The following is a 23,604-nucleotide window of genomic DNA, read 5'->3' on the forward strand; positions in this document are numbered from 1 at the left end:
ACTTTCCGTCTCATCCTCACAGTTCGTCCTTCCATTCATCCATCATGTCGTTCTAGGAAAAACAAGAAAAGACCAAAGATGAGGCGGCTCATATACAGCGCACAATAGCCTGCCAAGACCCACCTCCCTTTCGCCATCGACGGGCTGTGCCTCCCTCCATATTACCATCCCAGTAAGTCCTCCAGTACGCCGGCTAATCATTGAGAAAGCCATCCCAGACCCACAGCATGCTTGTCCGCTTTTGGTTTGTCCATATCAACCTGCATTGAAGGCCGCTCGCATATTACACTTTGATGGGTACCGGCGCAGTCGATTGGGGCGACCTTCATGCTGTGTATCGCGCAAAGAAATGCTGTGCCAACCCAGAGCCTCAAGATATAAATTAAGAAAGAACCAGGAACGCCATGAATAGATGATGTATTGAGCAATGACTCATATGCAAAGTCAAGGGCAGGGAAAAACAAAACAAGAACCAAAGACCAACTGCCGTGGTCGTCGCGAAGTGTTCGCGGGGGTATGTGAAAAAGACCAACGACTTCGAGTATAGATGTAAGAAAAAAGTAATACACGATTTATATGTAAAAAGAAAGTTCCAAATGCATTGCTCAAGGGTTTCTTGATATTTGTTGTGTTTTCCAGGCATCGTTTTGAGCGGAACCGGACATAACATTATTGTATGTTTCAAGCGGTGCAGAAAGAATTCCGTAATGGTTGTTCACCAGGCTCGTATAGTCGCTACCGGAAGCTTTGCTTGGCCTACTGAGCAATGCTTTCCGGGCTCATCATGCCGATTGTATCGTCCTTGTCAGTTTGACTAGCGTTGCCCTGGCTCTGCATGCTGTCTTGTCGTTCCATGCTGGGGGCCAAAGCGATGACCGCAGGATTAGGCACAGGACCAGTCGTGCTAGTCATAGACTTCTTCTTGCCAGGGGTGGCATTGAGCGCCCCCTTTTCAGGCGATGCGTTGGCGTTGGCTTTAGCCTCAGCAGCAGCAGCGTCCATCTTCTTCTTCTTCTTTGCAAGAGCCAGTTGCTCCTTAGGAGAACGCTTTTGAGCAGTAACAATCTTTCCGCTGGCCCCCAAGCGAGGACGAGGCTTCTTTTGCTTTGTAGGCAGGTCTTCGTCCTCCACAAGGGGCTGATCGCCATTAGCGTGCAGCTTAGCCAGGAAGAAGTTCTTGACCAGCCCAACTTGCTCCTGGATATTCTCCTTGGTGACTGGATCCGAAACTGGCAGGGGTTCAAAGAGATCAGTGGCTGCTTCGCCAGTTGTCTGTGTCTGCATCTGGTGAATGTTTCGGACTCGGGTTTGTAGGAGATGCAGGGGCACTGAGATCATATCAAGTCCCATCTCCTTATCCAGACCCAAAGCCCGGAATCCAAAGAAGTCTTCACCAAGGTCCTCAGCAAAGTCACCACTAACAAACTGCTCGCTGCCGTCCTTGAAAGCCCCAACCCCATCAACTCCAGCGTCTTGTGATAAAGCAGGTCGTAACAGATCTGTGAGATGTAGCTTCATCCTCTCGTGCAGACCGTCCAACTTGCCGCCAAGTCGGTCAATATCGTCCTTAGCATACAGCTCCAGTGAGCCGATATCATGGCCGTTCTCGTCTAGAGTGTGAAGGATAACTTCTTCAGGGGTGAATCTAGGCTGGAACCTTGGTCCTTCGACATTCGTGGGCACCGACTTCTTTTCGGATTCGTTGTATACGTTGAAAGTTCGAACCAGCTTTTGGAAGTAATCGGCCACAATTCCAGTAAATGCGTCCATGGCCGAGGGCTGAAGCTCCTCAAATCCAGTGTGGTATAGTACCTTGGCAATGGAACGCTTGAGAGCGTCTTGACACGCCTCAGCTGCCATTACAGGGCCATCATCAGCAATGAAATGAGGCTCGATGTCTTGTTCCACAAAAGGATCCGAGTTCGACTTCGGAAACTGATTTGTGTACACCTGAATCATATTAGTCTATATCCTTTATGGAATTTGAGTGCTCCTTACCTGAGTTTGAACCTGCATTTGCTTGATGACAGAGATTCTGGTCGCAAGTTTCCTGGTCTCTTGAATTTGATGAATGTTTTCGTCCATCTTCTTTGTCAGACGACCTTGCGGCGCTACAAATGTCCCGGGTGGGACCAGTCGAAGAAACTCCTCGTGTTGATTGATAACCTGCCCTTCACCGTCTTCGATCCATTGGAGTTTCGGATGAATATCAGGAATGTTACTTAGGGTGTCGTAATAATCAGGGATTACTTTGGCAGCTTCTTCTTCAATCTCCTCTGCCAAAGTCTCGGTTGGTTTTGTTGCCGAATCGTCGGAGGCCGCAGCTGTCGAGTTCGCAAGAGCATGGGTGATGATGCCCTCTGCTTCTGCTTCCCGCTGCCGTTTCAAGAATCGCCGCATACCTCCTTTGGTTCGGACCAGAGCAGGGGCTTCCGTGTTGAACTTGTTGTCCTTGAAGAGTTGAAATCGCTCCTTGGCTACCAGTGCTCGGTCCTTCTTAGTGGTTTGCTTCCAGACTTTGTACTCTTCATCTTCGAAGGCCTGCTCGGCAGCTTCGCCAAATGCTGAGTTGAGGGCCAAACCGTTAATGCTGGGCCCATCAATGTCCATGGCATCAGCATTGCTTCCGATCCCGGAATGACCATTAAGGCCGCTTGGTGTAGTCGATCCTCCAATGGGCGGAGTTCCGAAGCCATTACTTCCATCCACTTCCGAGCCTTCACGAACTTTTCCCAAGAGCCCATTCACTTGCAGTATTGGCTTCTGATCGATTGCTGGCGTGTCTTCTTTTTGATCGTTTGGCGCCTTCCGTGCTTTACTTGTCCCCTTAGCCCCAGCCTTACGACCTCGTGAAGACATAATGGGCTCATCGTCAGAGTCCTCGCCTGCATCATCTTCACCACCATTCTGTTTTCGCCTCTCCTCAGCTTCAACCTCGGCTCGAGAACGGATAACAAGATCAGGGATCAGCGGGATCAGCTTCTCTGCTTCTTTCCTCATCCCGTTTGCCATACGTCTCAGGGGGTGGTTCATATCCTGATTATACCTCAGGCAGTTATCCCAGATCAAGTTAAGATCTACGACAAAATCCGCCTTAGATTTGTAAGTGAGACTCTTCAGCTTCTTTGTCATGGTACCGAGATCCATGGGATTTTTGATGACTGAGCAAAGGTTAGCCTTGACCATCGTGGCATATTGTTCCTGGCATCTTACGATTATAATAGTCAGGCGCATCCCTCTTGTTGACTCTTGTCAAGAAGGGAGTGGAATATTCAGTATGCGCCTTGAGCTCTGTCAAGACCTTTTCCAAAGCTTCATACAATTCTTCCTGGTTGACATTCTCTTCACTGGCCCATTTGCTCCTGTTCTTGCGGACCTCATTCATCAAAAGTCTCAACTCAGCGTCGGAGGCGCGAACTTGGTCTCGTTTCATGTCAATGCGGGCGATGAGGTGTTTCAATGTCAAGCTGGAAGCGCCAAGATTGGCGCTACTAAGAGTGCCCTGGTTGGGGGCGGTATTTTGGTTATTATTCGGATGATGGTTGTGGTCCATTTCGGCCTGCAGCTGCTTCTCAGAATCTTCAAGTTGTTGTTGTTCGAGCATAGCCGCGCGGTCATTTTCTAGCGTATGAAAGATAGTGTGGAAACTCCTTCGAGCAGCGGCCTCGGTTGCTGTACGAGCCTCCTCCAGTTTCTTGATAGAATCTTCGCCATCTTTATCTTTGGGCTGCGAGCCGTCTTGGTCTTTGGATTTATCACCGTGCTTCCCTGGTGATGTCACCGAATGAACGGGCGAGCTCCCTGATTTGGATGGTGAGAGTAACGTATTAGCGGGAGCGACCTTTGGGGCCGCTTGTGATGGTTCATCATCATCATCTTCATCATCATCATCGTAGTCGTCTTCATCGATGGTGCGCTTCGCTTTCTTTAGGGGTGGTTCCTTGATAGGCTCGTGGTCGGTTGTAGGGGGGATAACATGGGCGGTAGGTGGCGGAGAACGTCGAAGAGCGGCAATCGCGGGATAGTTATACGTGCCATCTTCGGAAAACAATAGCGCGACCTTATCCTCGGTCTGGCGATATAAATCCGCGAATAGGGCGCGTCGATTCTCGTCCTCTATATCAGGTTGTGCCTCAGGCATCAGCACACTGGAATTATCAATGGGTGTCTGTGTGCGCGCCGGAACATCGTCAAGATGTGTCAGGCTTCTATTGCTGTTTGTGTGCTGCAAGTGAGGAGGCTGCCAGGCGGGCTGGCCGTTTGTGATGGACATGATGGGCCCAGGGCGATGACAGCGACAACGGGGCGCGAGTCGCCATGCGCAACAAGATGCGCTCGCGTGCGGCGGAACCGAGGGCGATTGGAGAGCTCAAGACCGCATGGGATGAACGGCAGGCATCGACTGAGATGGCAGACAGAAATTGGCGAATAACGGAGACGTGGAAGGTTGTGTTTTGATGGATCGCAATCTGCGGTTTTGTCGTCTGTTCAAGAGGTGAGGTTGAGGATTTGGGGGGTGCCTTGTAAGGTACCTTTCCCGAAGCGGAGACTTTTCCCTGAGTGATCAGTGATCTGGCTGCTGGCGCGCGCTGGGCCGACTCGTGGGGGGGAATCTCGCGGTGAGAGTTGCGGGTACAGGTACCTGTGGTCCAGTCTGGTCGAATTGTAGAGTTTGGAGCGATAAAGCCGCGTTCGAATTTGGATAAAGACCTTGATTTTGTATTTCAAGTCGTCTCGTAAGTATAGAATCCAGTTTTACTTGACCAGTTTATTACTATTACGTACAGCTGTCTACCACAAAACCATACTATCAATGTATTCTATACACAGGAAATTGCTTCGGCCTCCAGGTCGACGCTTATGACGGACCAGACACTTTGTCAGCAGATCACGTGCAACCAGCACAAAGGCATAAACCAAGGGAGGACAAAGACCACGATATCCGGGCAGTTTGGAGTACCTACTAGGTACCAAAGTACGGATACGTCAAAGAAATATACACTCAAATGAGTACGAGAAATAAATTTCAGCTTCTGTACAAGTTGATGTAACATCAACCGCGCAAGTTACAGTCTCTAGTTGGCCAGGCGCGCCGCTTCTAATCTTCAGAACAGTTTGCCTTGGAGCTTTAGTATAGACCGACGAACTACTAGGTATTCGTATTGGATATACTAAGAACACAACATGAAACTAATAACTATATAGTGTCAGTCCAGCGCTCTAGAGTGCAGAGATATTCGTGTAATCGTATTGATACCTTCACTTTCTATGCTGAGTCTTCTATGCTCCATCCTGCCTACTTCATCCAATAGTACCTTGTGAATACCATTACAAGCAAACATCCATACCTAGGTATCCTTGACTCCACCATCAAACAATCAAGAATAGACGCCATCTCTTCAGACGACCCCAAAGATAATCTCCAGCCAGTGATACACAAGATCGTTGGGGAATATGAGGGGCACCTGTACCTGTGCCTGAGTCTGTGCCTGCACCGCGCAAGCCTAGAACGGGGGACCCATGAGATCACCAGCGCCAAAGAAAAAGAATAAAACGACAGGATAGCTACTGCGCCTGAGCCTGCTGGGCGGGTGGGTGTCAGAAGTATTATCCTCTAAGACTTAGGCTACGGAAATAAAGTAGTCCAATTGCTAGTCTAAGCTCGCATATGATGACCAAATTATTTCAACTCTTATGCTCCCCGGGGCCATTTCTTCTGACACCCTGACGCTGGGTAGCTGGGGTCTGGGGGATGCATAAGCAAGAGTCCACGTTTCTACTCCCTTCTCGATTCCATTGGCAATTGCTTGGTACCTACCTACGGATAACCCCTGTCATGTTCGAATATGCACCGCCACTTTCCTGGAGTAGTCAAGCCACAAAGACAATCGTCACAATTGAGCTCCACGGTTCCATTTCTCTCTGCTTCGTCTCTAAAACGCCCAGCCTCCTTACCTTGAACGTATAATAGCTCAAGAGCCTAACATCGCAAACACCAGGGAACCCCCTTCCAACATTGAGTAGGCGTTATACTCTATAGAGCGCCTCTCCTAAAGAAACACAGCATTGACCAAGAGCTTGGCTTTTACTCCATAGCTACACTTCATCATGAGAATACGACTCCCAGTTGCAGGTACGTCATTGCGTTGTGTTCGTCCTAATTGAGGATCGGAAGTGGATTGTCATTTGATTGCAATCGATACACTGTTATACCATGGGTGATATTGACTACTCGTTTTCAGGTGTTTTCCTGCTCTTACTCCTCATCGCCGCCTATGTCGGCCTGACTTCGATACAGCTTGGTCAATATGTCAACGACAAAGTACTGCACTTCATCACCTTTTTCACACTTACCGTCGTATTCTATTGGGTTGTCGACACTAATCGAAGGCGAGTCATGAATATGACCTTGGTGATTTGTACCATCGTCCTTGGTGTTGGATCCGAGTTCGTCCAGAGCTTTCTCGATAATGGCCGGGAATTCGACTTATACGACATTGTTGCGAATGTGATAGGAAGCTTACTCGGCGTTGGACTCTGCTCGTGGTATCACAAGCGAATGCTCGAGCGCAAGCGACGTAGACGGTACAGTGCTGTTCCTGGTGAGGACGAGGGTGACGTTGAGCTTGGCGAAGGCCATGAAACCGGCGTGGTGGACGAGACGAGTCGAACTCGCACCCTGGAAGAAGAGGTTGATAACTGGGATGAGAATCAAATCGACGATGACTGGGACGAGGAAGAAGCACACGAGGCTTCAACCAATACCCATGCCCTGGACAACAGTGCCGATATTGGAGATTTGGCAGATAGTAAGAAGCGAATGGATTAGGGCGACCTTTGGGGGTCTGGCCTTAGTCATGTAGGTAGGTATACCTTACCACGACTTATGACTGGATGGTTTTATACGATTTATGCCGACTCGATATACCTATGATATTGCTACTACCTCAAAAGGAACGGTAACTTCATTGGGGACATTGGGCAAAGTTTTGTTTCACGTTCGAAATATTATCAATTCAGAAGCTCCTCCCAAGTCTCTGTCGTTCTGACTGCAGTATTATTCGACATCAAGCAAACCACATTGCTATGCTCGACTTACCGACGACACCAAATCCGCACCTAAAGATGGTCCGTCTTCCAGCTCAAATGTTGTTACATGGACGAATCCGATTGTCTTGGCGAACCCGGTCGCCTTCCATTAAACATTGACCGATTCAAGAGCATGCCTCTGTGGGCGTGATAAATAAGTTGTCGTGAGGGGACCGATGGAGAAGACCATAAAGCAGGTTGTTCCCTTGCTTCCGTCTCGGGAAACCTGGGTAGATGAGTGGTTGTGTTGAGGCCATCAGATCCATCTCCTGCATCGTGATACGGAAAAACTGACGGTTCTCTATCTGGTGTATCAGGAACAGATGACATAACCAGGTCCCTTAATGTTAGAGGTGGAGAAGATGATATCTCCTCTTCGTGAGATGGTGAGAGCGAAACAGATCCCGAACGAGGACGACCATCACCAATCGTTCCGTATGGGCAACGACGCTCAGCTTGAACATTTTTGCGAAGCACTTCGCGCATAAACCGTTGGGGTTGGGTGTAATGCATTGGTGGCCCAGTCTCCTGGCCAGATCTCAGGGATTCAGTTACCTCGGACATCTGCCAATGTGTGTGATTCGGAAACCGATTAAACGTCTTCTCAAGCTCAGGCTGTGGCAGGCGATATCTCTTGGGGCCAGATGTAAAGGGAAAAGGTTGTTCTTGGTGCAATAGCGAGCGGAGTTCAGCGATATTCTCTCCCTTGCCCATTTCGATCCTTATGGTTCAGGTTAACTCATTCCGAAGATCGATGCAGTGAGGATAATTGGGTACTGTAACATGGTGAGACTAGCGACATGAACAGGGGCAGCAATACGCACATTTTATATTCCAAAGACGACAATGTCTGGAGATACAAGTCTTCTCGGTAGAAATATATAGATGTTCATTTTTCGATTTAAGCTCAGGGTTTTGCGTTTGCAGGCGCGCAGCGAGCTTCTTCAAATTTTAATCATGAAATATGGCCTGTGAGAGGAAATGTGAGTGATGCTATGGTACCTACATAAATCAGCGAAGTCTGATGTTTAAAAAGTTGAATTCACATATGATACTTTAGATCTATAAACTTAAGATGCGTCTCACGAGTTCTTCGCCATGATTGTCAATACTCCTGTAAAGCTTCAGTCTGTCAGCGATATGAAGTTAGACATGGAGTAACATCACTAGGTAAACGGTTAAATTGAAATCCCGGCTCATCAAGAGTTAGCAAGAGATATTGCTTGTTATCTTTCCAATCATGATATCTGGATAGTAGTTATAATACTTGCCAAAAGAAGCTGTTTCAAGTTCAATACTTCCTGTTCTTCTTTCTTGTTCTGTTTCAGGCGATTCTGTAAAACATCTTTATATCAGTAGCTCAGCACTTAGATTTCAGTATTGTCCAAAATTTCTTGTATAGGTCGAGCTTGTTAAATGTTGCTGATAGAGACTCTGTTTTATAGAATTCAAGGTGAATGCCCCACCTTCACCGCTCACCGAAGCCAGGTGAGGGACGAGAGACCCCACTGACGAAATGTCGCCCAGTCGCAAAACCCGCCCACGCCTAGCAGCTTCAAGACAGCAGGTACCTCATTTTGGTTTTGAAAGTACAGCACCGACAAGATGGCATCAAAAGGAAAGGAAGCAGCAACAAGGTCAGACCAAGAGATAATCCCTTCGCATCTAGATACGAGAAAAACAAGCAGAAACTGATACCAAATAGTAAAGATGCTACACCTACCAATCCGCGGGGCATCCCCTATGCCCCGTTTGTCGATAAGGTCGAGGACTATGTTACCACACGAGATGACGTCGAACCCACTCTCCGCAGCTTCCAAGAGATGATATCGTGAGTTTACAATCGCCTGGAGCTCTGGGACAATGCATGCCCTCAAAAGCTCGCTCCATGCAGCTCGACATAGAACTGGCGCTGACCGAGCATGGCGGGGTAGGAAATACCAATTCATGGAGATGAACCTACAGAAGCGAATGGGCGGCCTTAAGGACAAGATTCCTGATATTCAGAAGACTCTCGACTCGGTCAAGTTTCTCAAGCTAAGAAAGGTGCGCACGTGCAGCATACGTACATGCACAGCAGTATTGATTCAAGTCATAGGACGATGATGAAGCGATAGAAACAACATTCGAGCTTAACGACACTTTGTATTCAAAGGCGAAGATACCCGCAACTGAGGAGGTCTATATCTGGCTTGGAGTAAGACAACCGCTATCGAAGTTATCAGCATGAAGCTGACGTTTAATTTTAGGCCAACGTCATGCTCTCATACCCCATAGATGAGGCGGAGACACTACTGAGCTCTAAGCTCTCGACAGCAAAGACAAGCTTGTCAAACTGCGAAGAGGACTTGGACTTTCTTCGCGAGCAGATTACGGTATGCTATACAGCTCCTCTCATCGCCCTGAATTGTTACTGACAAGGTCCAGACCATGGAGGTCGCTGTAGCTAGAGTTTACAACTGGGAGGTGGTACAGAAGCGAAAGGACAAGGCAGAAGAAGATGAAGAGAAGAAGAAGGGCAAGTCACAAGGTGATTGAATTACAAGTCCCTGCGCCGCTGTACTATGTGTCTATGAAATACCGAAGTATATAAAAGAAAGCAGCAAAAATAGGAAAAGTACAATGCTTTTTGATAGAATCGTGATGGATAGTAGGCATGATATCGGTCTTTGAGTGACAACGAAGTACGTAGCGAAATCACAACCTTTAAAAAAAGAAGGGACAAAAAAAAGTACAATTCATTAATGTTATCACAGAAGAGAGACAAAACAATTAGAAAAACTATCAGCAATATTATATTCTCAACTTGATCAGATCATTTATAGTAGCAGGGCCTGTCATGATGGGACTGGGGAAACCTCGGAATGGCTGGCTAGGTAGGTAAGTTGAGTGCCAATTAAAACTAAACCTGATAATCCGATAAACCCGATTGACGCATACAGAAAGTTTGGTGGACAACAATCAATCATTTCCCTCCCACGTCATTTCGCACTATCTGCCTCCCATCACCGAGTTCTCTTATAATATCTTCCTGTTTAAGCCATTGAGCTAGCCTGGAAGAAATGAGGGAGAGATGCTGAGAAGTGCAACCCGGGAGCTGAGGCATGGATGGCAGGCGTCGCAGCATGTGGTAACCCAAGCCAAGGTAAGTTTTCGAACCCAATTTCAAGAACCTGGAGCTCACAATTCTGTTGTTTCTAGACTACCTACTACCCAAGTTCCATTCAGTCTCGTCGGTCATCTTCCATACTCGACAGCATCGAAGCTGTAATATCAGAGCGTCGCCGCAGTCATGATAGACTTCCATCCAAGGCCGAGCTTAAAATCCAATTGAAGCGAGACCGAGATCGACAAGATGTCACTAGCCCAGAAGCCCAGAAGGTTGAAGCTGCGATACTGCAGCGTCGCATGGAGGTTGACCGACCCTCATTGAACCCTGATTTCAAGCGAAAGTTGGTCAATGATCGAAAAGACACAGATGCTGAACAATTCACATTACCGTTGAATAACATGCGCGACCGAATAGAGCGAAGATTAAATATGCAAAAAAGATGGGCAGAACTAAGTCCTCCCACTTTACTCCGCAGATATATTGCAATAACCGACCCGGATCCATCGTTACAGAGAAACGTCGCCGGGATTCGAAGTATGCGCCTACCTATTGTGTTGTTGCAAATGCATATTCGACGACAAGTAGCAGCCGATCCGATAGGCATGGAAGAAGTCGGCAAGGCCCTGCACCCAGAAGAGGAATGGAAGCGTTTGATGGGTGTGATGGAGTACAACGGACATTCGCAAGAACGCCTGAACCAATACGTCGATATTCTTTTCGCCAGAACTGACGAAGAGCGATGTCACTTGTTTCTGGCAGATTCGAGTGCGAAGCCTGGCTTCATTTTCAGCTATGTGTCAAGATTGTCATCAAGGATCAAACAAGTCTCAACCTTGGATAATTTACTGGAATACTTCGGAAGGAGGCTGAAGACTACGGCAGAGAAGAAACGAATTACGGATGTGAGATTGTACATCGAGGGGCGTGCACGCACTCAAATGCAGAAATTCGCACCAAAAGAGGTTATGGAGCATATGGAACGGCTCGCTTTCCACTGTCGTCGCATAGAACCGAGGCGTTTAATTGTTCTCGCTGAGATAATGGCAGAGTTTATTGTAGAGCTGGGAGCCAATTCTCACGGCGCATCGGACATAACCCCGGCGACTGAATCCACGGCAGAAGCATACCATGCGCAATGCAGATTCTTCAATGATTCACTCAGAACTATCGCTTCTCGGATGGGATCTGGGGCGGAGCACAAGGCGATACCATATGCGTACATCTGGGCGGCCCAACATATCCTTCTGGCGATGTCTGATAGTCTCCCGCAACCCTTGTCGGTAGACAGAAACGGATTTGAGGCCATCAGAGCTGTTCTGGCTGGAATGCCTAAGAATATGGATGAACGACATGCCGCATCTCGACACTCAGAGTCGTGGCCCCCGTACCTGGTACCAGCGGATGGTATCGATGAGGCCATGGAGGCCGAGGAAAGTTGGTCTCGCGTTGTACGAGCAGGAATGATGATGCAGGAAGCGGGATTTCCTAAACAGGAGGTCGATGAAGTCATCGATATTCTATACGGCCTGGCTCCTGATGGCAGTCCTACAATCCAACAGCGGGTGCAAATCAACACAGCCCGGAAGGTGTCAGCTTGGGCAGCATCGATCAGGGCGACCAGGAATGCTCATGAAGCATGGCAGCGGTTCAACAATCCCCCGGAGCCGGGCATGAAGCCTGGGGTACTCGAATATACCGCCATGTTTCAAAGGTTATACGCCAGGGAAGCTGATCCTCGTCGCGGCACATTGCCCGGAGATAATCATCTTAACTATCCCACGAATGAAGACAAAAACTTGACAGAGTTGGAAAAGTTGCGACTGCAGCCTCCGACACCAGGAGAACTGTATAGCATGATGAGAGAAGACGGCATACGCCCGGACGAACAGTGCCTTCGCATCTTGGTTTCTAACGCTGAGAATGTCGCTGCAGGCCATCGGTATTTAGAGGATGGCAGCACTGCTCGAAAGAACTACCACGCCTTGACGACGGCCTCTCCTTCGCCTAATCAATTGAGGAAAATCCCATTACCGCTGTTCTCAGCCTATATGGAACTCCTCTCCAAGACCCCTAATCTTGGTGGTAGGAATCTCTTACGTGCTATCCGGCTCGCAGAGCGTCGCCTGAGCGGCAGCAATGCTAATTGGTCATCCTATGTGTGGGCGCCTATCTTAAAACAACTTGCGCAGCACCATGGACGCTTACAACTTACACTTGAGGCACAGCTCCGCCTGTGGTTATATGTCGTGGATCATATCGATGTCGATAAGTCCATGAACCTGGTTATTGTTAGCGAGCTCGCCAAAACTTTACGGAAGATCTTGCGAAGAGAGGTGGAGAAGTTGGCAGAGACTCTACCAACAGACAAGGCGGACAGCAACTCGTTCGCGCTTCATTACGAGGCCCAGGCCATTGAGGCCGGTAAGAACACTAAGTACATCAGGAATGCACCAGAGCACTCGGCATTGTCGATGTTCGAAATTGTTGGGGAACGCTTGATGGGCCTGTTCTACTCCGTTGTCTTGAAGGAAAAAGAGGGATCACGCCCAGCAGATAGTTTACACGTGTCACACGTGGACATGATGCGAGCGCGAAGGGATCCAGTGATGCCATCTGTCGCCCACAATTTGATGTTGGCGCTGGCGTTTGCAGGGGAAGTCAGGGCGATGTCAGACATGATGAACTGGCTCATCCGGGAGTGGAGCTTGCCAGAGCTTCAAGAAGAGATACAGAACATGGGGGAGCTGCCGCAAGACTTGGACATGATTGAGACGTTGTGTGCGTTCCGTGCATTTGCGGAGCCTCTGATCAGACGTCGAAAGGTCAAGCAAGTCTTTGAGGGGGTTATGGAGAACAAAGTATGGGAGTGGCCGGATGACACGGTAGTGGACAAGTACATCGAAAGCCATGGCAACGGCGTGAAGGAGCTGAGGGACGTTTCAACCTGGGCCCGTGAACGATTTCTCCATTACAGGAATAACAAGATTACCGATGTCCAAGATCTGAACATAGATTGGACAGTCACAGAGCACAAGACTTCGAAAGAGCAGCGTGATGCTGTCAATGATCTCAGAAGAAGGGTGTTTTCCGAGGATACGGACGAGATGATAGAGGAGGACGAGGAGGAGGAAGAAGAAAGGGAAGAGACATCATCATCTCGAGGCCAGGTGGCGTAGTGAATTGGATACAAAGCTTGGCTTGTGGAAGGGTTTGTTGTACTTTGAGCATAGACAAAAGCAGAAAGGTGGCATTTAGACGCGGCGGCGCTTAGTGTATACCATATACCCATGCATGGATACCTGGATTTGTATAACATGAATAAGGCGTTGGGTAGCTGAAACAATAGTAGCACAAGAAGTAATGCAAAGTTAAGAAAAGGGATCTATCTCTTTTGTAGTTGACGACTAAGAACTAAGCCACGGCCTCCCAGTACCGTCAGGGTTATTTGCTAATGACGGGCGGCTATCGTCAAATGATCTGGAGACCCAGGAAGACGGTTCTGGAGGGAGTCTATTCTTGTCTGGCCAGTCAAGGAAGAGAATCCAAAGAGGAAATTAAAATGGCTGATCTGGTCTAGAACTGAAAGGCCATATATGGGTCGACCAAGTCCAAATACGGCATGATCTTGACCATGATCATGACCATGTCAATCTCCCGTTGTTAAGCCAAGGCAAAGCAAGGCCAGAAATGAGGGCATCACGAACCCCGGCTCCCCCTGTAACAAACACTAAAAAAGGCTTGTACTTGCACCGTAAGGCCGCATGGCGGTTCAGTGGAGAGGCGACGATTGGCAACTGAACCCCAGTAAGGCCGGGCCGTAGTGGAGATGGGGAACCAATGGGAACAGGCCGCGCATAAGCGGTTGAAACAGAGCGCTTAGAGCCAGTCTTTCACCGTATAACTTGAGAATGACGAAACGAGAGCGATTGGCTGAGAAGGTTGGAGAATTCTTTTTTTATATGTGGGAAATGTTTTACTTGGGTCCATTTCTATTTGAGTGAGTTGCTGGGGTCTTTGCTTGGGTTGGGCGCGTCGTGATACTCAGACTCAGACTCTGACTGGGGATCATGGATCCATGGCAAGGAGTCTAAGTTGGTGACCAGGTTAGTCTAGTAGTTTGCTGCCGTGAAAATCGATCAGATTCGATACGAGATGAGACTCCCTGTGAGTCGATTCATCGTCTTTTCCTGGCGCTAATTGGTTATGGATTGTTCCTGGGGTCTTGGGGGGAAGGAGGTACTGCATTGCATATACACTGGCTCTACCTTCCCAACTTTGAATGGATTCACTCTTACTACAACACTCACACTCTCTGACTCTAACTCTCAGCTTTTCCCTTTTCTTTTCCTTTTGTCAAGTTATTTTCCTATCTCTATCTCTCTTTCTTTGTGTGACTCTCTTTCATACTATCTCTCCATCTTTCTTTCATAGCTCTGTTCGCTTCCCCTGTTCGTCATTCCCTTTATCCATTCTGTGTTAACAAGGCCGGCTTTTCCTTGTACTCAGTTTGTGTGTCTCGGTTTCAGGGTATTGAACAAGTGAATTGTTGCTCACAGATAAACGCCATTGTTTGGCTTTACTGACTCTTAATCTATTTGGATCTCGGAGGAAGCATTTCGACAAACTTATCTTTTCATTTCGTCATACTATCACTGCAACTTACACGAGGCTTTGACTCACGTACCAACGACAAACGAGAAACACGACACGACCATATCTTTTCCGATCTCACGAGAAAACACTCTTTCCTTTTACTACTTCTATATCGATTTATCCTTCATCATGCGGTATAATAAAATGAGGCTCGCTGTAGCCATCTCTTTCCTTTTGGCTGCCCAGTCCGCGCAGGCTGGCCCTATGTGGACTGGCAGAGAAAAAAGAAACCCTGGCGTTTTCCTTGATGTTAGAATGGAAAACTCGCAAGCCCCTACTGCGGCCCACGACGGATATGGGTATGAACTGGACTTGAAGACAGAGCATGAAGCGCCATATCTGACTATATATGCTAGATCGGACAGCGGCGATCAAACTACGCCGCGACCCATATTCGAGACCCTCAACTCGACTCCCAATCCTAACCCACTGCTTTCAAATAGCCCGAGCGATGACAAGAAAAACAACCCCTACTCTGGCCTGCCTGAACCTATCGAGGTCATTCCGGTCCAACCAACCAATGATGCTCCCCAGCCAACGAGTGCAGTTGAGCAACCTACGCAAGAAGAGCCTGCGAACAAGCCGACTTTCACCCAGAACCCCTCTGCACCAGTTGTTACAACCTCTATCGTTCCCAAGGATCCAGCTACAGAAGTTCAAGCGCCAACTTCGGCGGCTGATCAGCCTCAGTACCCACCTCCTGAGGATACTGCAGTACTTACCGAGTCTGGCCCGACCACAAAGGAGATTCCAAGCTCAGCGGGTGAGGCCCCGACCTATAAACCGGTCAACGAGGCCACTACTGCTGCTCCCGAGGTTCCCACCACCGAGGTTGCTCAAAAGCCAGAGAAGACTGAGACAAGGGTCCTCGATTCGACTGTTGATCTTGGTACACTGCAACCATCAGAGGGAGAGAGTACCAAGCCAAGTGCTATCCAAGAGACCGCAGCCCCTGAAGCAACCTCCCCTGAAGCAACCTCCCCTGAAGCAACCTCCCCTGAAGCAACTGTTCCCGCAGACGAGCAGCCCGAGACTACACCCGTCGAGGATGTGACAACCACGTTTGCGTATCAACCAACTCCTAGCGAATACATCACAACGCAGGCCCCTGGCGATACTGCATTCCCTATCAACCCCAAGCATCCTTCCAACATCTACCCCACCCCTCCTACCACACCAGCAGCAGATGTTCCGGAGACTTCAGCCGCAGAGGCAAAGCCCACTGCTATTACTGAGACCGTTTCTGTAGCTCAGCCAAAGGACCCGCAGCTTGAGACTACATCTGACGCTCAGGCCCAACCTGTACCAACTTCAGAGGTCGCTCAGCCTGAGAGCCAAATTCCTGCTTCCGAACCTGTCCAGCCTGGCAACCCTGCTCCTACATCTGAGGACAAGCAGGCATACCCTCCTGTGCAAACTTCTGGAGGCAAACAGCCTGATGCGCCTGCAGAGACTTCTCCTATTGAGACCTCAGCACCTGTCGAACCCCAGAATCCTGACCCGACTCCAGGACCGGCTCAGCCTGAGACTCCCGCTACATCTGCAATCGAGCAACCTGAAGCCCCGGCAGACACCTCAGCAATCCAACAACCATCTCCTGCTCCTTCAAATGCTATGCCCCAGTATCCAGGCCCTGGCTCCAACACACAGCCCGCAGCACCCATCGGACCTTCAACTACCGCTGTGGTTTCGAACCCTTCTTCCCCAGAGACTTCGTCAGTAGAAAAGGTTGTTCCCACAGGCTCGCCAGCCAATGGCGTGCCTACAATCAATACCGAAGTTCCTACAGGCACGAGTGCAATTCCCGCTCCAGCTTACGCTAGCAACGTAGTTGATGCTCGAAAGTACAACGAAGATTTCGCGAAGCTCACTCCTGAAACTGCGTGTACCAAGGGCCAAGCTGCTTGTATCAACGGACAGATGGCTCTATGTGCTGACAATGGCACCTTCGAGCTTCTTTCTTGTGAAACTCAGGGAGAGGAGTGTTTTGCTCTCCCTTTGTACAACGTTGAGGGTGGTATCAAGATAATCTGTGAGGATCCTGCCACTGCGGCTAAGATCCTCGGGGGAACCCCTGGAGGCGGCGATGAGAACACTGCCCCTAGTAACGGAAATCAGGGCAGTCAACCAGCACCTACTTCTGCAGCTCAAGAGCAACCTGAAGTTCCTGTTGTGACAATTACCACTATCGTTACTGTCGATGATGGTACAGGCCCTGAACCTACTAGCGAGCCAGTTGAGGAGCAGCCTAGTCAACCTGCCCAGGAACAGCCAGCCCAGCCCACCAGGCCATCCCAGCCTGTCGGCGAGCAGCCTTCTCAGCCTGAATATCAGCAACCCACACAGACACAGCCTCTGCCTGAGAAGCCTACCCAGTCTGCTCCTGAACAACCAACTCAACCAGCTCCGGAGCAGCCAAGTCAACCTGTCACAGAACAGCCTGCGCAGCCTAGTTCTCCGCAACCCTCCCAACCGGAACCGGAACGTCCTTCTCAACCAGCCCAGTCTCAACCTGTCCAAGAATTGCCATCTCAACCAAATGAGGAGAAGCCTCCCCAGACCAACCCGCAAGAACCTTCCAACCCTCAACCCACCAAGGCTTATGAGGACCTCCCGCCCACAACTCCTCCTCCTGCTGAGCCAAGCGCCACCTCAGTCAATCTCCCAGGCGGCACAACCTTGACCAAGTCCATCAAGAAGCCTGACGAAGCCAAGCCCACTGCCCCATCAGGTGGTGATGATGGCGACAATGATAATGATGATGACAAGGACAAGGACGGCGACGATAACAGTGATGACGGTGATGACAAGCCTACATCTGTAGAACTCATTCCTATTCCTGACAAGCCAACAAAGGCTCCTGCTCCTGCGGCCACCGAAGCCAACGCCGACAGCCAGGCTGACAAGAAGCCCGACGCTGTTACGCGCACTGGCAATGATGCGCATGCCACAACCATCATTGTGGATGGGACACCTACTGTATCCGTCTACTTCACCGTGACAGTCACAGACAAGGACCAGGCTACTGTCACTGTCACTGAAAAGGAGAAGGAGACTGTTACACTGGTGATTAGCGCCTAAGTTTTTGATTATTTGCTTATATAGGTTGCCATTTTCGTTGTTTTGAAGCATTTTCGAATTAAGTAGAGCATATTGTGGTAATGAAGTTGATACAGATATGGGCGCCACGGCCGGAACAATACCTACCTAGATACCAAGATCACTATCAATTAACTCAGGTTAAAATACATAGGAAAAAGTCTTCGAAACCATAATACAAAAGCTGTTTCTCATATTCACGACGTTCAAACATATTTAGAGTGTTCACATCGTGTGCGCTGGAGTTTCATTACGTACGTATTTGAATGTGATGTGTTAGATAGCTACCAGTCACAACCAATCCCTATTCGTACTTGTGGTATCATGAATACTAAATAAAAACCTCCGCAAGTCTTTCCTGACTTGAGTGCTCCTGTGTCATCGTCATCTCTCCATTACGAGATGCGAGCTCTATGTATGGATATCATTACCCCTGAACCCCTTCCATGCTTGATCATACATTCCCCAGCAATATCATATAAACACACAAGCAAATTGTGCCCCGAAACTCATAATGGAATATTAGCAAACCCCGACATTCTCGCCAAAACCCAGCGACCGTCGAGAAAGCCTTTATCCCAACTACAACCTTAACATTACCGCGTGTCTCATGCCTCGAGTTTGTCTCTATAAGCCCCTTAAACTGATTTTCATCCTTACAACAGATGCTGAACAAGAAACATCCACGACCACTTCTTTCATCTTGTGACGGCAGTACCTTGATTGGTCTACGTTGAAGCTGGCGCTGAGCCATCAACGAAAGGGTCGCCCACCTCGAGTCTCTTAGCTGCAGGTTCATTGCCCTCTTCGTCGACGCCATATTTGTCTTGCCACAGTTTTCGCATGACTTGATAAATGAACAACAACTGAGGTCGACCTTGGACCATACCCACACGCTGTTCTCGGAGAAGGTCGACAGTCTCAAATATCAGGTCGGGGCCCTCATCTGGTTCGTCATAATTCTCAAAGGTCCCCAACTCAAGCTCACGCATGAGATGCTCAAGAGTGATGAACGTACCAGTTCGACCAACGCCAGCACTGCAGTGAATTATCCGTGGATTAGTGGGTGCACTCAGTTCGCGAGACAGCTGCATGAGTTCAAAGAACCCGTCAAGATCCTCGAGCTCGGGCACTCCAAAATCAGGCCATCGCCGGTAAAGAAGATGCCACACAACGCGCGGCTCTTCTTCATCGTTGAGGCGCATGAGTAATTTACGCTTCTCAATGGCACCTTCGGCCAGCTCCTCGTACGAATCGTACGTGACTTGGGCTTGCCAGTTGTCATTCCATGCATCATGTTCGTTCAAAGTCCAGGTTGGTTGTTCTTCGTCATCAGGAAAGTATTGGTGACATTTGACAACTCCGCCTTCTGCCATGGTTGTAAGCTGCACGATAACAGCTGGCGAAGCCATTTGTTCGGCGATCATGCGCCAGACGTAGTCAATCGAGGGAATGGTCGGCCCTTGCATAGCAATATACCGCAACGGCTCCGTATCCGGATCGGAGACCGAAGGAACAGTAATCTCTGAGGCGTTGACATAGTCAAGTTCTTGCTCAGGCACCTGGAGCTTGATTCGGTTGTGATTCCATGGCTTGATGTTGACGTAGCGATCCATCGCGCCCTTTTCCTGAACATCGACTTGCTTGAAAGTACCCCATTTGAAATCCTGGTCTGCCTCGTTTCTTGTACCCTCTTGAACTCGCTCGCGCTCGGCCCATTGTAACTCCTGGAATTTGAAGTCGATATCTATTAGACATTAGTATTTTATTAACGGACCTGTCACTCTTTATCCAGTTTCGTACTTTGCAATGAAGACTCTAGGAAGGCAGGAATTCGGGGCTGTGCCCCATGATTATTGCCTGGCACATCGTCTTCGGCCGTGACGGGTCGACTCTTGACGCCGTCGTGGCTCACGACGGCCGGCGGAGGAGGGCTGGAAGGCAACTCGGCGGGTGGGCTGTCGCGCGCTCTCTTAGCAGAGCTACGCAACCGGAAATTCTTGAAAGCTGCTCTCTTGGAGAATTTGGTCTTCTGTGGTTGAGGCTGTTGTCCTTGCTGTAGTTGCAACTGGAGGTTTGCGGCCTGCAGTTCGGAGCTGGCAATACTGTCGGCAGTGTCGCTGCTGGAGCGTTCGACGGAGGTTTCGATGGTAGGTTTCTTAGGTTTGCGCCTGAACTTGGGGATCCTGTCCATGGCGTCGGGATACTGGAAAGACTGGCGTGAGGTCCCCAAGGAGAAGCAAAAGCTGCACCAGTAGAAGGGACTTGTCACAAATTTCAGCAGAGGGCTGACCAGCGGCGGACGCCCAAGTATAAGAAGCAGAGACGACGGAGATTTGGGCCCAAGAAGAGGAATAGTGTCGTCGGGTCTTCCTGGCTGGTGGAGGCCAGACAGGGCAGGGGTCAGATGCGTGTGGGCTATGGGGCGCAAGTCAAGTGCAGTACAGTGCCGTATGTACTAGAGTAGGTTACGAGGAGGCGAAAAGATGACGAGACCAGAAAGGGGAGGAAGTATGTAGACAAAAGGAGAGTAAGCAAAAGAAGTATAAGGAAGGGGAGGAAATGAAGGTTTTGACGACGGTGATAAAATAAATGAAACTAGGCAAGAATATCTACTACCTACAGTGAGTGAGTGAGTGAGTGGTGCCGTTTTAGGCCAGGAACGAGTGACGTGACGTGACGACGTGACCAAGTAATGGATGCGAACGTGAGTCTCAAAAAAAGACGTCACGTCAGAGAAAAAAGACTGCAAGAGGTGGAACGTGGGGAAAGAAAGTGTCTGATCGCGCCCGCTTATACTCTGTACTTTCCTTTCCTTTAGGGCATACCTACCTGAATTACGGCAGTTGTAAGGGCCTTGTTACAGTGGATGCAGGGCCTGATCTGCAAGTGATCAATCTCATGGTCTTGCCTTTGATGATATTTGACAGATCTCTTCCAAAAACATTCCTTTTTATTATTAGGACACGTACATAAAGTACCCAATCCCGTGGCTCTGGGCAAATCCAACGTTGCTGATCATGCACTCAATTTATCTTGGATGGCAATCTAGAGTCGATAGTTCCACGGTACCTGGTCTAGTAAATTTCTTTTTCCCCTCTGCCCCTGTACGTACAGTACCTTTCACACTGCTGTAGACTAAAGCGCGGGCAGGATAATTTTAGTAGCGTGGCGGCTGTTGGACGACATGGCTATAGGTTGTCTACCTACAGACTGTTTCTATTTTGGTCAACGGACAACGGATTTTGGTCCGATCAATCAACTCCTTCAGTCGTATCTAGGAAACCTACCGGATGATAACCAACATTTACTATTCATCCCTTTTATCAGCAAGTCGATTCCTTCAGCAGTCCTACCTATCCACTTGCATTGCGGAGGCCAAATTAAACTCCATTCCCATCCATATTGGTCCAAGTTCCTACTATAATAGGACTTATCCATGCCCCTGTAGAAATCTGACAGGGAGATCTGACGAAGCTAACATACGATAGCCTAATGGAGACATAAGATTCATTTTATTCAGTCTTTTTGCAAGCAGCAGATTATAAGTTCGCAGAAAAGAAGGTTCATAGCTGGCATTCCGCCCAACGCCGTACCGTGTCCTCGTAGATACAATACATGATTATATGTTTCTGATAATACAGTAGTGGTGTTCTTACAAATTGAGCCCTATGGCTTGTCGTCTTAAACAGCAGAGTAAACGCCAGTCACGTACTTGCCACACTCGACCTTTTGCTCCAAAGATACCTTTCGGCCTTTTCCACCATCCAGGCGGACTGTTTTGCGAGGAGTGACGCACAGTCGATGGAAACCCTCTGTGCCTTCCTTACGAGCATCTGCGGGACTGTCCAGAGCCGCGATGTATGCTGGCGCGTTCAAATTGGTTCTCTTACCAGTGCCAAGCTGATAGTGCTCGTTGCCACCCCAGAATACGACATCGGCACCCCAGTTGGTCTCGTTCTCTGTACCTTGGCTCGATACCGACAACTCGGTCACGTTGTCCATGATAGCCGAGCAATGGGTAGCGCCAACTGACAGGGACTTGAGCCTGATAGGGCACATCGTGTTGGTCTTCTCGTCAAACTCGAAGAGAGACGAGAGACCCTTCACCTTGGTCGGCTTGGCAGACACATGCGACCATCGACCGGTACCCAATGTTCCGTAAACTCCTTGGCCACAAGCCCACAAGTCGGTGGTCACAGGTGGGAGCCTCCTTGCTGGGGTAAGAGCCTTTCTGCTGCCAGGAACTGTAGAGGTCTTTGCGTCCACAGTGAAGAAAGTGTTGTTTCCGCCTGCTGCTATAGATGTAACCGTTGGTATGAGTCCGGTGCTGGCATATGACATATTTGTAGGAAGCATGACTGGGGTTTCTGAAACTGAGAGACCGTAGTCGGTATCAATTCCCAATTGTCCAAAAGAGTTATCGCCGAATCCAAAGATACGCCCAGTCTTGTCGAGAACAGCAGAGTGGTAGTCGCCAGCAGCAATTTGCGACACCTCAAATCCTTTCAAAGTAGCAACTTCGTGAGGCTGGTCGTAAGGACCCTTAGGCCTGTTGTGCCAGGTTAGGCCAGCAACACCCATCTGCCCCTTGGAAGGAAACTCGAGAGCACTAGCCGCAGCGGAGAAAACACGTCCCTTTGAGGTAAGCATAAGACAATGTTCCTGTCCGGTGCTAATGTCCTTCACGCTTTCGCCATATGCGAGAGTGGATGGTGTCAAGTTGCGGAAATGGATGTTCTCCCGCGCGTCACCAGATCCCCAGATAGACCAGGAAGATTTCTGCTGTTCCTCCTTAAGGCCACCTTCCTGGTCATTGCGAGACGCTGGGATGGAATAGACATCACCCTTTCGCGATAGAGCGATGATTCGGTCAAGCGAAACATCAATCTTGACGATGTCCTTGCCTGTAAGTGTAGGAACTGGGGAAGGGTCATTCTGGTTGTAACCAAGACCCCATTGAACCAAATCACCCTTCTCAGTAACGGCTGCACCGAAGATGGACGTCAATTTGAGATCTCGAAGGACCTGGTCGTTAAAGTAGGATATCCTTCGAGGTACTTTGACATATTTTTCACTAGATTTCGGATCGATGACCTTGCCAACATTGGAGCCCCATGCATAGACTCCAGGGTGCTCCCAACTATGCTTGACTTGCGCATGTTGTGAACTGATAAGATCCCGATTCTCTTCCTTGGACTTGACCTTCTTGCGAGGCTTCTCAAACTCGATCTCAGCCTTGACTGGAGCTTGGTTCTTCTCATCTTCAGCAGCCGAGGTGGATGCTCCAGTCAATTTAGGATAAAGGTAAACTCCAGCAGCAGCCAATCCAAAGACAGCTGTAAGACTGATGAGTTTGCCCGCGCGGTTGGAGGGAGGCTCAGAATATTCGCTGCCATAGTCGTGGGCGTAGCGAACCCATTGACGCTGGAAAGTGGTGATAGGCTGGCGAACTTGGGAGCGGATAGCAGCCCGCCTGAGAGCAGCTCGAGAAACGTTCATGATGGGCACAGACACTTGAAAATGCACAATCTGAGTCAATGCAACTGACAAGATCTTCAGTTGAACAGATCAAGTTGCATCAAAAAGATAAATCCAATGTTGGCTCCCAATGATCGAGAAAAGGTTGTGAGGTCATAGAGCTCAAGCTC

The 23,604-nt window shown here is 49.1% G+C and overlaps 7 protein-coding genes across 7 annotated transcripts; 3 read left to right on the forward strand and 4 right to left on the reverse strand.

Annotated features, from left to right (window-relative positions):
- Positions 1–484: 484 nt before the first annotated feature.
- On the reverse strand, positions 485–4,563 carry B0J16DRAFT_58903 (uncharacterized protein). The gene is made up of 3 exons (XM_046134109.1): positions 3,214–4,563; positions 1,999–3,161; positions 485–1,950 (listed from the first exon to the last, which is right to left on the reverse strand). Exons 1-3 carry the CDS (start codon positions 4,271–4,273, stop codon positions 757–759), a joined length of 3,417 nt encoding a protein of 1,138 aa, XP_045986277.1. The 5' UTR covers positions 4,274–4,563; the 3' UTR covers positions 485–756.
- Positions 4,564–6,108: 1,545 nt separating this feature from the next.
- On the forward strand, positions 6,109–6,829 carry B0J16DRAFT_316057 (uncharacterized protein; the record flags this gene model as incomplete). Its single annotated transcript, XM_046125291.1, has 2 exons — positions 6,109–6,133; positions 6,243–6,829. The coding sequence occupies 2 exons, from the start codon at positions 6,109–6,111 to the stop codon at positions 6,827–6,829; spliced, it is 612 nt and encodes a 203-aa protein (XP_045986278.1).
- A 162-nt stretch (positions 6,830–6,991) lies between these two features.
- Positions 6,992–8,075, reverse strand: B0J16DRAFT_58911 (uncharacterized protein). Its single transcript, XM_046134110.1, has one exon. The coding sequence runs from the start codon at positions 7,801–7,803 to the stop codon at positions 7,153–7,155; it is 651 nt and encodes a 216-aa protein (XP_045986279.1). The 5' UTR covers positions 7,804–8,075; the 3' UTR covers positions 6,992–7,152.
- Positions 8,076–8,639: 564 nt separating this feature from the next.
- On the forward strand, positions 8,640–9,928 carry B0J16DRAFT_332929 (Prefoldin subunit-domain-containing protein). The gene is made up of 6 exons (XM_046126768.1): positions 8,640–8,726; positions 8,795–8,920; positions 9,024–9,135; positions 9,188–9,286; positions 9,339–9,464; positions 9,517–9,928. The coding sequence occupies exons 1-6, from the start codon at positions 8,695–8,697 to the stop codon at positions 9,625–9,627; spliced, it is 606 nt and encodes a 201-aa protein (XP_045986280.1). The 5' UTR covers positions 8,640–8,694; the 3' UTR covers positions 9,628–9,928.
- Positions 9,929–10,097: 169 nt separating this feature from the next.
- B0J16DRAFT_58944 (uncharacterized protein) lies at positions 10,098–13,576 on the forward strand. Its single transcript, XM_046134111.1, has 2 exons — positions 10,098–10,234; positions 10,291–13,576. The coding sequence occupies exons 1-2, from the start codon at positions 10,163–10,165 to the stop codon at positions 13,375–13,377; spliced, it is 3,159 nt and encodes a 1,052-aa protein (XP_045986281.1). The 5' UTR covers positions 10,098–10,162; the 3' UTR covers positions 13,378–13,576.
- Positions 13,577–18,681: 5,105 nt separating this feature from the next.
- On the reverse strand, positions 18,682–20,147 carry B0J16DRAFT_380264 (protein-tyrosine phosphatase-like protein; the record flags this gene model as incomplete). The annotated part of the gene is made up of 2 exons (XM_046131059.1): positions 18,682–19,700; positions 19,757–20,147. The coding sequence occupies 2 exons, from the start codon at positions 20,145–20,147 to the stop codon at positions 18,682–18,684; spliced, it is 1,410 nt and encodes a 469-aa protein (XP_045986282.1).
- A 1,150-nt stretch (positions 20,148–21,297) lies between these two features.
- Positions 21,298–23,601, reverse strand: B0J16DRAFT_332935 (regulator of chromosome condensation 1/beta-lactamase-inhibitor protein II). Its single transcript, XM_046126769.1, has one exon. It carries the CDS (start codon positions 23,453–23,455, stop codon positions 21,638–21,640), a length of 1,818 nt encoding a protein of 605 aa, XP_045986283.1. The 5' UTR covers positions 23,456–23,601; the 3' UTR covers positions 21,298–21,637.
- Positions 23,602–23,604: the final 3 nt, after the last annotated feature.

Source organism: Fusarium flagelliforme (assembly GCF_020744385.1).
Source record: "Fusarium flagelliforme strain FIESC 12 MPI-CAGE-AA-0113 chromosome Unknown B0J16scaffold_2, whole genome shotgun sequence".
Taxonomy (NCBI): domain Eukaryota; kingdom Fungi; phylum Ascomycota; class Sordariomycetes; order Hypocreales; family Nectriaceae; genus Fusarium; species Fusarium flagelliforme.